We start from the raw sequence: 20119 nt of genomic DNA on the forward strand, positions 1-20119 counted from the left end.
GGCTGGGGTCACTTGAGCCCAGTTTCCCTCCTGCCCAGGCAGGGGGTCGGACTTGAAGATCTACAAGGTCCCTTCCGACCCTACTTCTATGATCCAGCCCACAGGTGCCCACCACCTAATTGTGCCCTATCAAGCTCACATACCTCACTCCCACCCTCGTGTGTGGAGGGGCCTGACCCAGCCAGCAGCAGCTTCCAGGTGGGGCTGCTGCTGTCACTGCTGCAACCACTGGGGGACCTGCTCAGCTTCCCCAGTGTCCCGCTCACTCCAGGTACCAGGTAGGGAAGTGGCGGGGACAAGGGGAGGTAGAGCTGCAGCTGGATGAAGCATGGGGGCTGGGGCTGATGGCAGCGTGAAGCCTGGAGCCTGGGAGCGGGGGTGGGAGCACAGAGCTCAGGTGGTCAGGGTGTGGGTGTGACGGAGGGTGGAGGGGTTTGGGGACTCCCCATGCACTCCCCCTGCCACTGGTGGCAGCAGCAGCAAGTGCCAGGAACTCAGAGCACTTGTGGCCTGTGCAGGCAGTGCTGCCCAGTGGCATGTGGCTCCAGCCAGCACTGCATGTGGTGGTGAGGAGTGCAGCCAGGCCAGCCCTCCTCTATCATGTGGGGCTCCATGCGGCACACATGGAGCTCCTGGCACTTGCATGCCACTGGGGGAAACCCCATGCAATGGAGCTGACTGCCTTCTCTGCCTCCTGCTGTGCAAGTCCTAGGACTCTGCCAGGAAGCAGGGGGCAGGGGCAGGGTTCCCCTCCACTTCCAGTGGAGTCCTGGGACCTGCATGTCAGGGAGTGGTGAAGCCAATCAGCTCCATCGCATGGGCTTCCCCTGGTGATGCACAAGTGCCAGGAGCTGCACGTGTGCCATGCAGAGCCCTGCGCAATAGAGATGGGCTGTACTCCTTGCCAGCATTATACTAAGGGAGTCTCAGAAAGTAGCACTGTATATATATCCCTGACTTCTGCTTGTCTTCAGACTAACATTGCTAATTATATCTCTCTGATCCAAAAAGGTCAGTCTTGGGTATGGTAGAGGTCAACATTTTCAGTAATGGCTTTGATGATGAAAAAGAAAGTACATTTATAAAATTTGTGGATGACATCAAGCTGGGAGATACTGCAAGGACTTTGATAGGCAAGACCTGAATTAAAACTGACCTTGGAAATTGAAGAACTGACCTGAAATCAGCAGGATGAAATTCAGTAAGGAGAAGTACAAAGTACAATATTTAAGAAAGACAAATACAAAATGGGAAATAAGAAGGTAGCAGTAATGCAAATGAGGATCTGGGGGTTATAGGAGAACATAAACTGCATATGAACCTACATATGATGCTGTTCCAAAAATGATAAATGCCATTCTGGGTTGTTATGATACGGGATGTGACTATTTTAATTTACTCAGCATGAGTCAGGGTCTTAGCCAGAGTACATGTGGTCAGTTCTGGGCACTAAGCAAGATGTAGATTGTGGCAGGACACCTTCGGAGCTTGCCACTTTAAGAAGCTTAAGCAGGCTGTGGAGCAGCCTGTAGATGCAGTGTGGCCTAACAAGGTGATTACATGACCGCAAGAGGGCTCCTGGATTGGAGGATGGGGCTGGGCAGCCTCACTATAAATACAGGCCCTCAGAGTTGAGCTGGTAGTTGCTGTAGGGATGCCGCTGGAGTAACATTGCCCAGCTGGAGATCTGCTGCTCCCAGAACATCTGGAGGTTCAGGGTAGGAACTATGGGGATGGAGGAGGTTCCTGGTCCTGGGGAATTACCTAAAAGTATACCCTGCTGGGGAGGATGGTGTGGGTTGCCTGTGGCAGGGTGGTCCCCAGGAAATGCCACCCCAGTGAAAGGTGAGTATGGGGTGCCATATAGCCTCAGCCCTCACAACCTAGTGGGTTACCCTATAGAGGAGACAGGCGAGGAGTCCAGGCATGTCACCAGAGGCCTGAGGCCCAAGGAGCCTAAGGCCTATTAGTGCTGGTGAAGGGGCAGTGTAGTGGCCCCAGTGAGGGGGCATGTGAGGGTGAGTAGGCTGCACAGAATAGGGTCCGCACAGGTGGGCCTGAAGGACGGTGGATAAGCCGGCCATAGTGATTGAGCGAGCTGTTTGGAGAGGCCCGAGAAAGTGGACGCGTACAGAAGAGTGAGGGCGAGTAGCTCAAAACCCCACCAGGAGTAACCTTGACTGGCCCATGCTGGGGCCAGGACCAGACCAACTGGCCTAGAGGCAAGGCCAGGGCCTGTGTGGCCAAAGGTCCCAGAGGGGGCCACTGCTGAGAGGGAAAAGGGCTTAGGGAGTTTTGCAGTCCCGAATGAGGGCAGAGATTAGACTGCCTGAGTAGGAAGGATCCAGGTGGGGTCCAAATGTCAGGAGTGCATAGAGTGGGGCCAGAGCCATTTAGTGATACCATCTCTGAAGCATGGGACATGGTGTAGGGGCAGTACAGAACCATGTATTATGCCCTTATAAACAACTACTTATTAAGTTACAATAAAGGTATGGTAGCTGAGTTAGGTAGATGGACTGCCCTAGACAGGTGCGCCGGCCAACGGTTGGACCACCCCCAAGACAACCCCTGTCACATAGATAATTTGGAGAAAGTCTAGAAGAGGGCAACGTAAGTGATAAGGAGGCTTAAAAAACATGACCTATGCTGAAAAATGATTGCATGTGGCACATGGGCTGAACCTGGTGCCACAGCTGTTCCACAGGGGGTCAGTCCTGGTCCAGCCTGCAGACCAGCTCAAGGATGCTCATTCAGCCTATGGGGCCTGATGAGATTGACATCCCTACTCTAGGGGCCTGATCCTATTCCACCTATAAGTACCTAAGTGGACTGATCCTATTCCCTGAAGAACAATCAACACAAAAGGTGGCTTAACACAAAAGGTGGATAGACCCTCCTCCTGCTCACTGCTTTTTGTATGTTAATTCTTAAGACTGTGATGATGGTGTTATACAAAAGTAGGCACATTAATGATTTTTCAAGGACTTGAGCAAGGTAGATTAGGATCACAATGAGGGGCCTAAGTGCACTTAGGTTTATAACAGAATTGGATTGGGACCTTGGCATCTGGTGCTGGATTTTCATTTTCCAGTAGTGGCAGCTGTGGTTTCTCACTGGAGGGACACCACCGTTGGAACTCTCTCTCAACAGTCTGACAAACTGGAATTCAGCTGCATTTAGGCCACTCTGCAAGAACTCATTTGATTTTGGCTGATTTCTTCTGTTTGATTTTCTGACAACACAGAGGCTTATATTTCTGTTGGCTGTGGTGGCAGCAGCAATGGCTTTCATCAGTGCTATCCCATGTGCAAATTATGTGCAAAATGCCTTGATATAATTTGTTAAATCTTGTACATAAGCTCTTAGTTGCCATTGGCCAAATGCGCTTTAAATCATTAAAATAATGACATGGTTCCACAATTGCATTTGCTCTTGGTTAGATGCTACATCGTGTATCCAGCTGTGTCTGTATGCATTGCAACAGGACTGGTTTTCTTTAAAGTAGCACTGCAGCTTTATCTGAGCTGATGAAACTTTTATCAGCTTTGAAGCCAATCCAAAGTCTTTCTGTTGCCTTCCATGGGCATTGGACCGAATCCTTATTGCTTGTAAACTCTGTGAACATATTTCAAGAAAATGTTCATTTGCCTACGTGTGTAAGAACATTATGAAGACCAAGTCAGTTCTGTCCTTTTTAACCTATCTATGCTGTTAAGTGCTTTTGAAGAGAAGGATGAAGAAGGCACTTACCTAAAAACCTGTGTAATGTCACCATGTCTAACTGGAAATGATGAATAAGCCCATGCACATTGAAGAGATGGCAGAGCAATCTTACAAGACTGTTTCCTGAAAAATATATAGGAAGGATATTTTTATGAAGACATTAACTTCTTTAACATCTGACAAATAAGACATACCATCACCTGACCACAACTTAGATTTTGGCCGTTTTCTAATTGTGTGAACATATCCACAGTGGGGAACTTATCCTGGTTAACTGAGGCACATGAATAACTTTATTCCAGAGAGTCACGTTACTCACGTACAACTCCAGGATCCTGATCCTAACTTGACCTGGAGCTTTAGTTTGACGAGCTTTAGTTAAAGCACTTCTGCCACCATTTTTAAGTGCAGGACTAAAGCTCGTTGGGGATACTGATACACATGATGCTGGAGTCTGTTGGAGCACAGTAATTACCACGCTCCAGCAGACTCGATTAATCAAGCCTGCTCTTACACGCTGTAATTGCAGCCCATTGGAGCAGCCTTGCTGTTCGTGTATAGGTGCCCACCGATCTCACTAAGAGGTCAGCACAGGTAGCCATGGCAAAACTGAACTCTAACTGGTATTATACTGATGAGCGATGTGGTTATTTAGAATGTGTAGGAAAACTAATGGCAGCTGTAAGGCTACAATAATCATTTGACATGTTTATAGAAAGGAAAGAAAACTTAAATAATGAAAAAGAATTGGATATAGGGAAAGCGTTAATGGATTTTTTTTCTTAGTGCCTGTGGTTCATGAGTGAAGGAGCTTATGCAGAGGAAACAGACATGTCTTTAACTCTTTGATAATACAGCAGTGATACAGAGAGACAATGCCCTCTACTACTGTATTGCCTAAATTCCCATGTGGAGGCATATATAACCAAATGCAGACATTCAGACACAGATATATTTTACTTGGCTTTCATAGTTATGGCTCTCATTGAATAAAAAAAGAATCAACATCCTTTCCAGATGATTAATATAAGTAAGGGACAGTGAGACCAAGAGCATTTCACATTAATGCAGCATCACTGCACATGAAGCCTGTCCCTAAAGTTAATGTATCTGGTGGCATAAGCCCAGTGTATACTAGAATGAGAAGAAATGAACAATAAGTTGTTAAAGTCCTTGTGGATTTTTTGTGGTAAAAGGTATGATTTGAAAGTAAGTCATTATAGCTGCTTGCAGATGTACCCCTCAAAAAAACAAAACAAAACAGAACAAAAAACCCCCAAAACAACAGTGCTTTATTTTAAACTCCGCATGTTCCCATGCTGAGCCCCGCACATACCCAGAAGAGGCAGCAAGTTACTTCTATCTGGCTCACCCGAAGTCTGTAAGGATAGGGCGCTCTAGTAGAGCTTCTATCTAATAACTGATTGACTCTGCTTTAGATAAAAGTGCCAAAAAGCCCTGCTGAAGCACCCAATCTTTAGAGGCATGCAGAGCCAGATTGAAGTAACACACTGCTTTTTTTGGTAAAGCACAGGTTTTGGTGTTGGTTTTTTTGTTTGTTTTTTTAATGTCTGCAAGCAGCCTATCATTTTAGGATACATAAACAAAAAGGTGACCATTAGAAACATGGATTAGATTTGTTTATAAGGGGTACATTTAAACATTGTTGCTATATAGGGCCAGATTCTAATTCTTTTACTACTCTGTCTGAATGGACTCAGGCACCCAAGGGTGATTCTATTACCATTTTTTTAGACAAAGAAAAAATATACCAAGGCAAGATTTACTTCACTAACTTGGCATATAAGTGTACTTAGGTGCCCATGTGTGATCTATTCCACCCTGGGTCCTTTTCATCCTTGTTACTTTTCTGTGACTCTAAAGGGCAGATATTGGTGTGTTACACAAACAGATGCATTAAGGGATTTTCAGGGACTTGAACTGGGTGGGGTAGCATCACACTTAGGTGCCTAAATCCACTCAGACACCCAGTAGGTAGAATAGAATCTGCTGTAAGTAACTACAGGTGCATCTACATGTGATGCTACACTGACATAGCAACATGCTATGTCAACGCAGCATCCGTGGGCATCTACAAGTGACCAGCAGCTACTTCACCGTAGCAATGTGCTCCCCTGGTATAGTGCACCACTACGGCGAAGTAGCTGCTAAAAATAACCATGCACCATGTGTACGGTGCAGTATGGGCTGTTACTGCGCCATGATTTAGTGCTTTCTTTTGGAAGTACTAAATCATGGTGCAGTAACAGCATCACTCAATATTTGAAGCAGCTCAAAAAGGAGAGAGGAGGAGGAAGCCCCATCTACCTTCTGCCTGCCATCCTAAGGGTAAGGTCACTTGCTTAGAAAGCAGGGAGATCTTGGTTCTAAGCCTCTTTCAGATTGAAGGTGTTTGAACCAACATATTTCACATTCTAGAAAAGTGGCTTAACCACCAAGATATGGGCTAGACAGGACTGAAGATATCTTCCACCCTTCCTCTGGAAGCTGATCCACTGGGCAGAAAGGAATGCCCAAGAATCACAGCAGCAAAGAGCAGCAAGAAGGAGTGTGACTCTGGGGTCTACAAAGGTAGGCATAACCATGGAAGCCTAGGTTCTGCTCCCAATACTGTTATGCATTTTGTATTAAATAATTTTTAGATAGAATGGATAAGCAGTACTGGGAGCAGGAGTGCCCACCCTGGCTAGGATAGCCTCTCGCTGTCATTTTTGCTTACTCTTCCGGCTCTATTAATCTTTCACTCTTGCCATTGCATCAACAGAAGGGGTGGAGGATGTTTCCTGCCTAATCTATATACTAGTGGTCAGGGAAATTTTCTGGTAAGTGGGAGAGGTGGGGTCAAACTACCTCACTCTGTGTGGGGTCTGGTGCAGTGGGGTCTGGTAAATAATATGACTCTGGACAAAAGGGGGGTAGGTGTCTCCTTCTCCCTTTGCCTTACTTTACAAGGAACTCAATGTTGCTGTCAGGTGTATTGACTTAGTAGACACCTGAGTGAACTGGCTCTTGATGTGATTGAAGCACATTTGTCTGCTCACTGAGAGAGTGAAAGAACTATGCCCCTCCACAGGCAGAACAGAATAATCTCCTGATCTGAGATGCCTATTTTGGGACAAGTTGGGCACATCCAGACATGCATGTATGATTCGTTCTCCTGGGACAAGAAGCATAGGCACACCTTGTGCCACCACTTCTTGTCCCTGGGGAATGCCTGTGCTAGGGGTATCCAGGGATCAAAAAAAAATGTGGGAAAAACCCCCCAAAATGGAGCATTGCATGCTTGGGCAGCGTGCCCTTGCAGTGCAGAGAGCTCCGGACTGTGCGGTATGTGGCACTGCAAATGTGTTTGCAGCACCATATACCGCACGACTACACTCATCTGAATGCGCCCGTTGCTGCTAAGTCTTAGACATCCAGTAGGCAGAATAGCATATGGTCCAAGGAATCCAGCAAAATTAGTTAAGAATACATAGAATAAACAGATGAGAGGGTTCTTATGATGAGAAACATGTTTGGGGTTTTCTGTTTTTCCTTTTTGTAAACACTTACCATTTGTCAAGCGGTCAAACAAGAAAATGTCAAAATCCCACATTCCCACTTTGGATAGCATATGCTGGAAATCAAATATGAAAATCAAAATGACTAATATATCAGATTGTAAAGCAGACACTAAAATATTTACTACTGCACATCAATCAATCCTAAGAAGCACTTGCTGCCACTACAAAATTATCCTCAACAGAGTTACACAGATAGACTTGAAATTAGATTCATATATCAATGACTTAGATGTCAAAAGCCAAGTTTTACTCTGCTGCATGAAGTATATTCTGGACCTTTTAACTGATAGTAATCTAGCACTTGGGGTAAATGGAACAACTTAGAATATGTTTTCTAAATGAAGCTGAAAAAATTGTAAAACCAAGGAAAACATTTTCTCAATGATCCATCTTGCAACACAAATTCTGCAATATTCCCACAGCTTCACAGTTTAATATAGCCTGAGTCCTCCAGGGGATTTTTTTCTTACCTGCTGTTATGATATGAGCCAGAATTCCTGCACTGTATTTAAAAATCCACACAAATAGGCATGATCCTGGGAAAACTTTGGCTTATATGAAGCATATATGATTACAGAGAGGACTCTAACACTGCCCCTACCAGATATACAGTTTTACACAATTAGCTTATTACATTCAGGCTACTGGATCTGGAACAAGTGCATTAAACAGGGTGTGTCTATATGAGATGCTAATTGTGCAGTAGCCTAATACTGCGCAGTAGCATGTCACAGCAAAACCATGCTAATACACTACTGTGCAATAGTATTAGGCTACTGCGGAGTTAGCATCACTAAAAAGCCCATGCTACTGTGCTAATTACTGTGCATTGATTTAGTACTTGGTTATACAAGTACTAAACTTAATGATCAGTTACTACAGTGGATTAATGAACGTGTAGATGTGCCTAGAATGTCTTTATTTTGTTCTCCCACCAGCCATCCACATACTTAATTAGAAGCAGTCAAATGTGCAAACACCCTTTTTTGCACTAAGGGTGCATCTACAAAAGACATTTACGGTGGTGTAGACTAATTAGCTCTGCAGTAAACATATCAGTGTCTACACGTGCACCCCTGTTAGGCTGGAATAACTGAATTAACTCCTCAGCAGCCTAGTATTTGTAAATACAAGTACTATCCTGCTGCAGAGTTTTTGACTCTGAAGCAGCACACGTGTAGATGCTGCCTTAGCTGGCTGGGGCCAGCTGGGTGAAGCTGCTTCATTATGGAAGCTGCCTGCTGGCTAGCTCTGTATGGGAGCACCTTGTTCCCCAGTCAGCCCCTCCACAGCATGTTGAACTGATGGGGAGAAGCCCTAGCCTGGCAGGCCTCCTGCTAGCTGGGGCTGGTATGACCCAGCTGGATATGCCCAGGAGCTATAAACTCTGGAACAATAAGCAATAAGCTCTGGAGTTTATTGCTTCATATTAATTGCATGTGTAGACATGCCCTGTGAGCAATCTTACTGGTACCAATTGGACTACTCATCTCAATAAGTATTACTCATCTTGAGGAAAAGCTGCAGAATCAGGTGATTATATTTTGCCTATCATGAGATCCCTTGCAGTTGCCGGCCTAATGTGGTGGATGGTTGCTATGGCCCGCTATATATAGCTGCTACATTTCAACTCACAGGTAGCTACATTCTGCTAGCAGATTAAATAATCCTGTGTATAATTTTAGATCAGTTTACATTTGTTGTTCACTTGGGGATAATTCAGGGTGAAAGGCATACAAATTATAACTCTGTCTATTAACAAATCCAGGCTGTCATTTGAACTGGACTCATCTGAAATGTTGGGATTAGGTTTAGACATTTTCTTGTTGCTCTGAGACTAGCTCCTTAAATTTATAAAAATAAAACCCACAGAAAAGTAGTTCACAGTTTAGGGGGAGGGTGGGAATGAAAGTGGGCCATTTCAGCCTGTTCACCCACCCAGTTGCTTTTTTGAAGGGCGAGTTATAAAATTACATTCAGTGGCAGGCTGTTTCCAAGGAGTGGGAGGAGGTAGGACTTACCCTTGCTTGCCCCAGGTAGTCTTCATCCAGTAAGTACAGAGAGGCTTGTGGTACAATTCCACACAACAGCCTGGATGCATGGAAATACCTCTGAAAGCTTAACAGTCTTTTCACCTTTTTCTTGGTGCCAAGTTCCCCCGAGTGTGTTGTACCTGTGAAAAGCAATTAGTACAGAACCCATCATGCAAAAGGTCAAGAACAACTTTCTCCATTGTTTAAAAAATAGAAAAATTCCATAATTACGAATCTCTTCTCTCGACCTTGCAAGAATTCACAGTACCATATTCTCTGCTGCTGAGATGTGGTGGTACACCATATCTCGTAGCAATGCATAGAAGAGTTTCCCCTTTCGTTTTAGAAATAACAGTGTAGCGATGTATCACAGACAGAAAATAGAGCCCAAATGGTTACAGGTAGGGGTCTACTCAATTCCTGATTTCATGGATTTCACGGAAATTGTGATATCCAGTACTGTCCATGAAATCAACTTGGAAAAAAAATGTAATAAAAATAAGTGGGAGCCAGTAGTCCTTGTTGCTGTGGCCCAGCTTTGCAGCCCACCCATGGGGTGAAAGCACTGGCTGGTGGGGCAGCATGAGGGGCAGCATACAAGATGGTAGCTGCCCCCACATCCTTCTTGTCCTGTTAGGGCTTCTCCACTAAGTAGTGCTGATGGGAGGGGATGGTGGAGCATATCCACAAAATTTGCTCTTTATGCTGCAACCAACCTGTGAAAAGAGTTTCATCTCATCACAATTTAAGTAGATCTCTGGTTATGGCAGCAGGTTAGGAACTGAAAGACCTAGGTTCAAATCCCTGTACTACCATGGATGTCTTGAATAAGTCTCTTTTTCTCAATGTGCCTCAATTTCTCATCTGGAAAATGGGGATGATATTCCTTCCCTATGTAGCAGGGGTGTTGCAAGGCTAAACTACAAGAGTAAGGCATTTAGGTACTACAGTAATAGAGAGGTATAGGTACAGAGCAGTGTATCTTATTGGCCAATCTGCAATAAAGATGACAAATAACACTTAAAATAATTTTCACTGCTGTTTTGAAAAGTGAGTAAGGTAAAACCAAGATACAACAGAGACAGATTTGATGTGATGATGTATAAATAACCCTACAGATCAGTAACATAACTAAGGGTGGGCAAGTAGGGCACCTGGGTGCCAACATACAACAGGGGTGCCAGCATGGTAGCTGCTCAGGGACCCATGCTGTGGCCAAAGCAGCAATAGCAGCTGACGGATGCAGGTAATTTATGGTCTGTAATGAGCAGTTAATGGGGCATCTTGTTTCACCCCTTTAGATAAGAGAGAACATGCTATTTTACATAATTCCTTTTTCCCACCTGCCCACTGCCTTCACTGAGGTAGAACAGTAAGGATCTACCAAATTCATGCTGGAAGAAAAGTGTGCGGCAACTCCTTTAATCTTGCATGTTCCCCTGTGTGCACCTTGTCCCTTGCCCCCCACCCTTGCTGCTCATTAGTGGAGGACCTCACCGCTCCCTTCTGATCAGCAGGGAAGCTAAAACCATGGTTTTAAACATGGTGCTGTTTTTGCCTTCCCACCAGTCAGCAGCAAACAGCAGGGCTGTCCGGGGCCCCTCAGCCAATCAGATGTGGGAGGCAAAAACAGCACCATATTTAAAACTGCAGTTTTCACTTCCCCACTGATCAGGAGGGAGCCACAAGTAGGGCCCCTCCACCAATCAGCAGGCATGAGGAAACCTGCAAGATTAAAGGAGCCACAGTATACCCCACTTCCGCCATGAATTCGGTAGGTCCCTATACAAGAGTTATGAGTTCAGGAGTCCCTTTGGGATTCCCATTTGCTTGAGTGAGATTATGTTAGAGTTAGCGGGTGCTAATTCTAAGGAACGTTGGTCTGTGCTGAGGCTAATCAGTGCTCGTGATCAGTCACATATCTGGGGTTAATACCTTCTCCAATGGGCACTGCTCAGACTTGCTGCTAGAGGGCTGGTGAGCAGGGGTATGGCTAGGGGCTGCAAGTTTGCTCCATGCTTGCCCTGCTCTCTGGCCCCCTAGTCACAGTATAGACTGGAGAGGAAGCAGGGGGGAAGAGCCTCCCCACCCCACTGCTTAGATATTCTGCTTTGCCCCCAAATTGCCCTGTGACCCCCATCAGCCCTCGGATCCCCCCCTCTGCCCCCTGATACGCCCCCCCTCCTAGCTGTCAGTATAGGTCTGGATGATAGCTAGTCTGCCTGGAACCAGCACCTCATGGAATACTGTGGGATTTGAAATTAGTGATTTTTATTTCAGGTGAACACTCAGACAGGAAGCTAGGTAGCACAGCTCAAAGATAAACCTTGCCTGAAGTGCTGTAAATTTAAGATGCCTAAAGGGTACTTAGCACTTGTTAATGAGCCTTAATGTGTAGTCATTCTAGTTTTAAGTGCTCTTAACATGATCTAATTGTAATGTGTAATCTAATCTTACACTTAGGTTGGTAAAATGCAGTGCATCCAGGAGAGAGAATAGACAGAGAGAATGATACTGTGAGGAAAGGCCTCCTCCAGTGCTGAATATTCTTTGTACACACTATTTAGGAAGTTGATATTATATACTGATAAGCCCACAAGAATTTGTTTGAGGCTCATTGTTATTTAGAGAATGCGTTAATGGTGCACGTCTAGCATGGCAGGACATGCAGTTTTTGGAACTGGGCATAAAATTCCTCTGATCCCAACCATGCAATTATATTAGCATCTGCCAGGGGCCTGAGTTCCATATCAGGAAGGGATGTTACAGCATAAAAAGCCTGACTAACTTTTTGATGTTGTGGGACAAATCTAAGGAAACTGGATATGACAAAACTCCCAGCTTTTGGTAACAAATCATGCTTCTAATTACTGTTGGATTGTAATGAAAGTATATATATTCAGCCATCTCAAAATGGAAATGGGACATAGGGAAATTCTGATCTACTCAATCTCTTGTGGAATAGAATTGAAGCCAGACTGTGTCAGGCTTGGAAGTTGAAAGAGCTAGATATGTTTCTGAATGAATTTTTCCATCTGTAGCATCTGTTTGTAGTTTTCTTTGCACTTTCCCCCATTTGTCTCTAATGTTAGATTTGCCAGGAAACCTTGTATACCTAATTTTGATTCAGTTTAATGCCGTCTTCTTTTATGACAGTTTGCTTTGATTCTGTGTGAGGTCATGTGTGGTTAAAAAAACAGGTGTCTCTTTCCCATGAATGTGTGAGTAGTGTGGTCTTGGATGGTAAATAATAAGTGAACCGGAGTTCATGAACTTCCATGCCATCACCATGGTAGCATGAGTGGCCCTGTAGTGTTCATTGTGAATCAGCAATAGAATTCAGTTCTCATGGTCAGAAAGAAAATTGCCTGCTCTTCAGTGTATGCACCCAGAAGCCTTCTCTGCATGGCTGCAGTTTATAAGAGGTTTACAGTGCCTCTTAATAAGGAGTTTCCTGGCAGAGATGTTGACTTTCACAGTGTGCAGCCTTTGCAATATAGTCTGCTTGAGCCTGCTGTAATGATAAATTAACAGAAGCAAAACTCCATTAGCTACCTAAATCTGACTTAAGGATGCATTTTCAATGTGCAAAAAACATGACCCATTTTGCCAAAAACTAGTGTCTGTGATATTGTTCATTGTTTTCCCTGTGCACTGAGCCTAGTAATGTAAATTACAACTCAAGTAAACTTTTAGTTTCCCAGTTTTGCAAAGTGTATCAAAGGGTAATATCTTATTTGAGCTATACAACAGAAATGTGCTCTACTGACAAAAATACCAGTTTGCTTTCCTAAAAGAATGCTCCATTGGAACCTGAGGTTTTCATAAGCCAGGTACAGACATTACACTTTTCCTGGTTTAAGTGGTCAGAAACCGGTCTATATCTATAACAGAATACAAGTTCAAAGTGCACAGGTTTAAAAATGGCAGAACCTGGTCTAAGGTAAACCTGGAAGCATGTAGTATCAGACTTAACCGATTTAGGTTAAACTGGTCTATCAAACTTCAGTACCTGATCCCCTCTGGACTCAGGTTAGGTCCCTGACATCCCAGGACCCTTTATGGCTTCCCTGCTGTGGTTACCCCTCGCAAGGTGGCTTGCTAGCCTCAGCCATGTTCAGCAGCTCTGAGCTGTCAGCTGTAGGTGGGGTGGGGGAAAGGGAACATCTGTAGCTCAGGAATTTTCTGTGTTTATGAAATGTCCCTAGGTGGGGAGGTGGGACTGGGCCCCTCGGAGCTCCAACGGGTTGCAGGCAGCAGTTGCAGCCACCCGGGCATGATTCCTACAATTGTGATTCCTGCAGTTCCACTAAGGGCCTCCTGCTGCCACCTGTAGTTTGCTGGGGCTCTGGAGGGCCTGGTTCTTCCTTCTGTGGGACCCCTTTTTCCCTGCTGCATGGGGAAGGAGGGAGGGCCCCTGCTCCCTGGGGCTGTGCCAGCTTGCATAGGAATGCAGCTAGGTAGGCACGAGGCATGGTGTTTGGGTGGCAGAGGACAGGACTGGCTCCCCTTGCCCCTTCCCCCACAGACTCACCTGCTGGGGGGGGGGGGGGGCATGCACGTGCAACCCTCTCAAATAATTTTTTCTCCCTCCACCTATGCAAACCCATGTAGATTGGATCAATTTTGCCTTGGGCTTTTTGAATGTCTGTACACAGCCATGCATGGCTAAATATGAGAAGGAAAACCTAATAGTTTTCATGAGGAATTTAACTTAGCTTGGCATTTGTTTCCCTTCTTACTGTTAGAAGTAACCTGTATGATTACTATAAAAGGATAATATTGAAGACACACATGTTGTTTCATTTTTGCATTTTTCAGCATTTCATTTATAGTCAGTTTTGATGTTTCCATTCCATAGGAAATGTAAATTGAAGACCAAATGTAAGAGGGAAATTGGTCAGCTATTACCAGCAAATGGGATTAAGACTTTTTTTTTTTTTTTTTTTTAAGATGGAGTTTACAAGGAATTATCTGTAAATGAAGCACTTCTTTTGAGGAAAGATTATGGTTGTTTGAGATAAGAAGTTGTATTGTACCTCACTAAATCTTCTGTATAGAGTAGATCTGTAGGAAAATAAATGTGTGCTAAGGACATCTCTCACTACTATTTTGCTTATTTCACTTTGTATTTGTGCTGAGTGTTAGTTCAGATGTGAAATTCAAATTTGACTCTCTTTATCACTTTTATGGGAGTTGAAAATAGGCATTTAAATACTTTTGTGGCACCCTTTAGGTACCCTTTAGATATTAATACTAGATAGTATCTTTAGATACTAATTTTAGCATCTGATAAAATCTGTACCAGTTTTGGAAAGAAATACACACATTTCATAGGTTTGCGGTGGTCTAGCCGAGGGCTGTCCAACTTCTCGGTGGCTGGGGGCTGCACAGCCTACAGGCAGCAGACTCTCCAGATGCACAGGCGCCCCTTGCTGCCCTTAACCAGGTGCACAGTGCTGGTTCCCTGCTGCATGCATCCTCCTCTGCTGCCACGTGCATCATAGGCAGCTCAGTTCTTGTCCACTGCACATAAAGCGCAGTACCTCAGTCCCCTTCCCGACTGCACATGCAGTGTGTATGCGCTGGCCCCCTCCTGCTGTGCTGCCCTTAGTGGGGTGAAGGAATGGGAGCCAAGAAGGAAGGGGGAGCTCGGAGTCTTCAGCCATCACTGCATCAGAAGCATTGACAGGAACGATGTCCAGCCAGGAGCCCATGATTAGTATGTGAATCCCTTGTGGGCAACATGTGACCCATGGGTTGCCAGTTGGAGAGCCCTGGCCTAAATGATTAATAATGTTAAAATGTGCACTTTGAGTGCTTTCTGAGTGGAGTTTCTACCTCATGTGATGCAACAGTTATCAAAACATTCAGGGCACAGACAGAAGTGCAGCTCCCCACTGTAACTGAGAACACTTCACAGGAAGCGTTCTGAATTGCAGCGATCCCCAGACCAAACAGAAGTTCACTGTTGGTTCTGGGAGGAGGAGGGGAATCTAGCTGCTGGATGCGAGCCTGCTGCTGGTTTCCCCTGGCAATGGCTCCTCCTCCCTGTTAGCCTGTGCTGTTTTCAGAATGGGAGGGGGGAAAGGGAGCAGAGGGAGCTCATTCTAGGGGTTCCCCAGCTGGCACTGGAGGGTGGAGTGGGTGAATTGGAGCCCCAATACATCTACCCCACCCTCCAGGGACGCCTGAAAACCCCACAGACTGAAGTCCCTCTGCTCTCATTCTCCCCTCCCATTCTGAAAATAGGAACAGGCTGGGAGGCAGTGCAGATAGAAGGTACAGAAGATGCTCTGTTTTGAAACATCTTCAGCTGAACCCTCATGCAATGAGGGTTCAGATTTTCACCTGATCAGCCATTTTTGAAGAAGTCTGCAGCCTTGTGTTTGATCACGGCTATAGACTGCTTTCTGTGGCCAGATCAGGCAAAAATGGTCATTTGTGTCTGTACCCTACAGCTACTAACAGGTACAAGATTAGAGTACAAAGATAACATATACTTTGCTGAGGACATTGAGTATGAATAGTAAATGCCTAAGCCTTACCATTCTATTGAACAGGAAATTGCTCCAAATATTCCCAGGAGTCTTAACAATTTAGAAGTGCAAAGAAACGTGGCTGCAGCAGAAAGTGCTACTAAACACCAGGGTCCAGAATGTATTCCACCCATTAGGCATGCAAGTAGACTTAGGAGTCTATATGCAATTCTTTCCCACCCTGCTGAAGTCCCTGGAAAAGTTAGTTATTGCAAAAGCAATGTGGGTCCTTCTCCTACTCACTGCTTTGGGTCAGAAGATAGTGTATTATATAAGTAGATGTATTAATGGATTTTTAGGACTGGAATGAAGTGAAATAAGAATCACTCAGATGCATATAGGTAGAATAGAATCTGGCCATAGGTACTGTCAAAAGAGCAAAAAGTAATAGCATAACTGTGGCAGAATTCTTCAGACATGATGTAGCAGCAATCGGCTTAAATTCTCTCACCATTTAAAGTTAGAATCATTTCACTGCCTGTTGGAGGAATGCCTGTTATTGTTGTCAAGGAGCAACTTTACCCTGGATTTAAATGATTTGCTACGTAGAGTGTTGCATGTCATGTGTCTGCTCAATGTAGTAGTCAATTTATTAAGTAGTAAACACACCACATTTCCACAGTCTCTGGCTCAATTCTATTACAAAATATTACAAGAAAATTTTACTCACTATAATCTATTATACCTGAGTGCACTCCATGGTTTCTTTCTAATAAGAGGAAATTCATAATATTCTTAGAGCATATTGTCAGATGAATTTTGAAGAGCAAGCTCTTTAACAGGAAGTCCTATATAAGCTATGCATATGCTCTTTAAAAGTACACTTGTTTTAAAACTAGTGCTGATCAGTAAATTTTAAGAATAATATATCAAGAATGGGCACATCTACATGTGATTCTCCCCCTCACCCCCAGTGCAGTTGTTACAGTGCCATCATTTAATATTTTCTTTAGGAAGCATTAAACGATGGCACAGTAATAGTGCAGTAATGGCTGCCACAGCTAAAAATGGTTATTTTTAGCAGCTACGTTGCTGTAGTGATGCGTTATAATGACGTAGCTCATTGCTATGGTGATGTAGCCTCAGCATCTTGGTTTGTGCCCACCAACTCTATGTTGTTCTAGCGATGAGCTACGATGCCATAGTGCATTGCTATGGTGACGGAGTGTCACATGTAGACACTCCCAATAATAACAATCTAATCAACTGCATTATCAGGTTGTAAAATGGTCTTAAATCCAATGTCAGTTATGTCACATTTATAGACTACTTACTGATACACCCTTGTCTAAAAAGCACTTGAAAATGTTGGCATCTTGGGTAAATTGGATTAACAATTGATTCGCCAATAGATTTGGTTGTGTGACACACTAAAACAAACCAAACCACAGCCTCCTTGGTTTAATTATATTGTCTGTCGCATTTTTTCCTTCTCTACTTTTCCTCTAGCCATCATACTTTTGAGCCAAAGAGAGATCTAACAAAACCGAGGAACAAAAATTATGTTTAAACAATACAAAGGAGATGATTTTAAAGTAGCAAAAAGAGGGAATTTTAATTTCAAGTTAGAATTCCATTCTCCGCTCACCAGCTGTGCAGAGATTACCAAATTTTGGTAAAGGCCTAAAAGCAAATAGGAGTTAAAGATTAAGATTTTACACAAGGCATTTAAGGTTATACCCTGAGTTTACCATTTTCTTTACATTTCTGACATTTACCATCTGGCTAAAGGATCTTGATTAAGCCATATAACAAGTTAAAGTACAATGTATGAATGACATCTAGTTGTAATTAAGAGTAAAATGAGGTACAAGACACAAATGACTCAGATCATAAGGGGCATCAATACACAGTGAAGGGGGGAGGGGTTGCTTTAATTAGAGCAGCTCCAAGAGCCAGTCTAATTAAAGTGCCTGCAGCATCACATGTATTCAGTGTCCTGCACTTCAAAATGGCAGCAAAGGTGCTTGAACTAAAGTTTGTTCTACAAATTTTACTTCAAGTGCCCCTGTCACCATTTTGAAGCATGGGATGCTGAATAGATACAACACAGGCTGCTGTAGCGCATTAGCTATCATGCTCCAGCAGACTCAGTTAATCAAGTCTGCTCTGACGCGTGCTAAATAGCACGTCAGAGCAGACATCCAGCACTTATATAGGTGCCCAAGGTGTCTATGCAGGTTTCTTTACACTTAAACCACAGTTATAGGTGAAAATCTGTATGGAGACAAAAATATTGACATTATAAAGCTGCAAAGGGGAATGTGGGACAGGATCTGGCAAGTGTATGCGGTTCTGAAATGAACCTAAAATACAAATAAGCAGGGCTTTTGTTTTATACCCTTAAAACATCAGATGGGATTTGTGATGATCCTTATTTAATTGCTCTTATGCCTTCTGGATGTTTTTCTGTTTATCCACAAGAGCAGCATCTGTATTACCCTTAGGGGTACACATCAACATATCCTACTGAAGTTTTACCTAGCACAATTGGTGAAAAAATCTCTGCTACAGACAGGACATATTTATGTACAAGGCTACATACAGATGTTTCATAGTTGGTAGGGTTGGAAGGGACTTAAGCAGATCATCTAGTCCGCCCCCCTGCCACGGGCAGGAAACCCAGCTAGGTGGCTGTCTAGCCTCCTTTTGAAGACCCCCAGGGTAGGGGCAAGCACCACTTCCCTTGGAAGTTGGTTCCAGCTCCTAGCCACCCTGACAGTGAAGTAGTGCCTCCTGATATCTAGCCTGAATCTACTCTCAGTCAACTTATTGCCACTGTTCCTTGTTACCCCTGGTAGTGCTCGGGGGAACAGGGACTCTCCCATAGTCTGCTGGTCCCCCTTTGCAAGTTTATAGGTGGCCACCAGATCCCCTCTCAGCCTTCTCTTGTGGAGGCTGAACAGGTTCAGGTCCCGTAACCTCCTCGTAGGACCTGCCCTGCTGCCCCCTATCATGCGAGTGGCCCTCTGGACCCACTCAATGCTGTCCACATCTCTCCTGAAGCGCAGCGCCCAGAACTGGATGCAGTACTCCAACTGTCACCTGACCAATGTCATATAGAGGGGGAGGATCACTTCCTTGGACCTGCTCGTGATGCATCTATGGATGCATGACAAAGTGTGGTTAGCCTTCCTGACCGTGTCCTCACATTGGCGGCCCATGTTCATCTTGGAATCAATAGTGACTCCAAGATCCTTCTCTGCCTCTGTGCTGACGAGAAGGGAGTTCCCCAGGCTGTAGGTATGCTGCTGGTTCTTCCTCCCCAGGTGCAACACCTTGCACTTGTCTGTATTGAAACCCATCCTATTCTCATCTGCCCACCTCTGTAACCTATTGAGATCTAGTTGTAGTCTGTCCCTCTCTTCTAGAATGCCCACTTCTCCCCACATCTTAGTGTCATCTGCGAACTTGAACAAGGTGCTTTTCACTCCCTCGTCCAAATCGCTGATGAAGATGTTGAACGGTGCGGGCCCGAGGACCGAGCCCTGGGGGACCCCACTGCCCACATCTCTTCAGGTTGAAAATGACCCATCTACCACCACTCTCTGGGTGCAGTCCTCTACCCAATTTGCGGCCCATCTGACTGTGTAGGCATCGACACCACAGACGCCTAATTTTTTAATGAGGATAGGGTGAGAGACAGTGTCGAAGGCCTTCCTAAAGTCCAGGAAGACTACATCCACCACGACACCTGTGTCCAAGGCTTTTGTGACTTGGTCGTAGAAGGCCACCAGGTTGGTCTGACATTCATCTATAACGAACCCATGTTGATTGCCCCTAGCATAAACTCCCCTGCTGGCCCCTTGCAGATGTGGTCCTGGATAATTTTCTCAAAGAGCTTCTCCAGGACTGAGTTAAGACTAATGGGTCTATCGTTTCCTGGGTCCTCTTTCCTCCCTTTTTGTTCATTTCCACTGGAAAAAATGTATGGTAGAAACAGTCTGGGAGCTGAACTGTATGTACATTCCTCCTGCCTTATGGCTGGAGAACTTCACAGGCAAGCTCTCCAGCCAAGGGGCAATAGAGGACTGCTTCCCGGGGCACCTCTACCCTTAGGGGAGCCCATTACTTAACAGCCTACCTTCTCCCTTGTAAGTGGCAGGTTTTCAGGTGGCAGGTGCTGAAAAGCATCCGGTGCCTCAGACAGCCAGGGAGGGTTCCTGCCCGGGGAAAATGTCCCATCCTGCCAATCGGCATTCTCCCATGGTGGGAGCCCTTCTGGTGTTCCCTAGAG

At 44.8% G+C, this 20119-nt stretch overlaps 1 protein-coding gene across 3 annotated transcripts in view; it reads right to left on the reverse strand.

Moving 5' to 3' along the window:
* PDE7B (phosphodiesterase 7B) overlaps positions 1 to 20119 on the reverse strand; it is a 316789-nt gene that overhangs the window by 43563 nt on the left and 253107 nt on the right. For all 3 annotated transcript variants that reach the window (XM_025212336.1, XM_025212335.1, XM_025212337.1), the window contains 3 exons: positions 9332 to 9483; positions 7300 to 7363; positions 3754 to 3849 (listed from right to left, as the gene is read on the reverse strand). In XM_025212336.1, coding sequence (XP_025068121.1) covers positions 3754 to 3849; positions 7300 to 7363; positions 9332 to 9483 — 312 coding nt within the window. The remainder of the gene's footprint in view (positions 1 to 3753; positions 3850 to 7299; positions 7364 to 9331; positions 9484 to 20119) is intronic.

The sequence above is a fragment of the Alligator sinensis genome, unplaced genomic scaffold, assembly GCF_000455745.1.
Source record: "Alligator sinensis unplaced genomic scaffold, ASM45574v1 scaffold417_2, whole genome shotgun sequence".
Lineage (NCBI taxonomy): Eukaryota > Metazoa > Chordata > Crocodylia > Alligatoridae > Alligator > Alligator sinensis.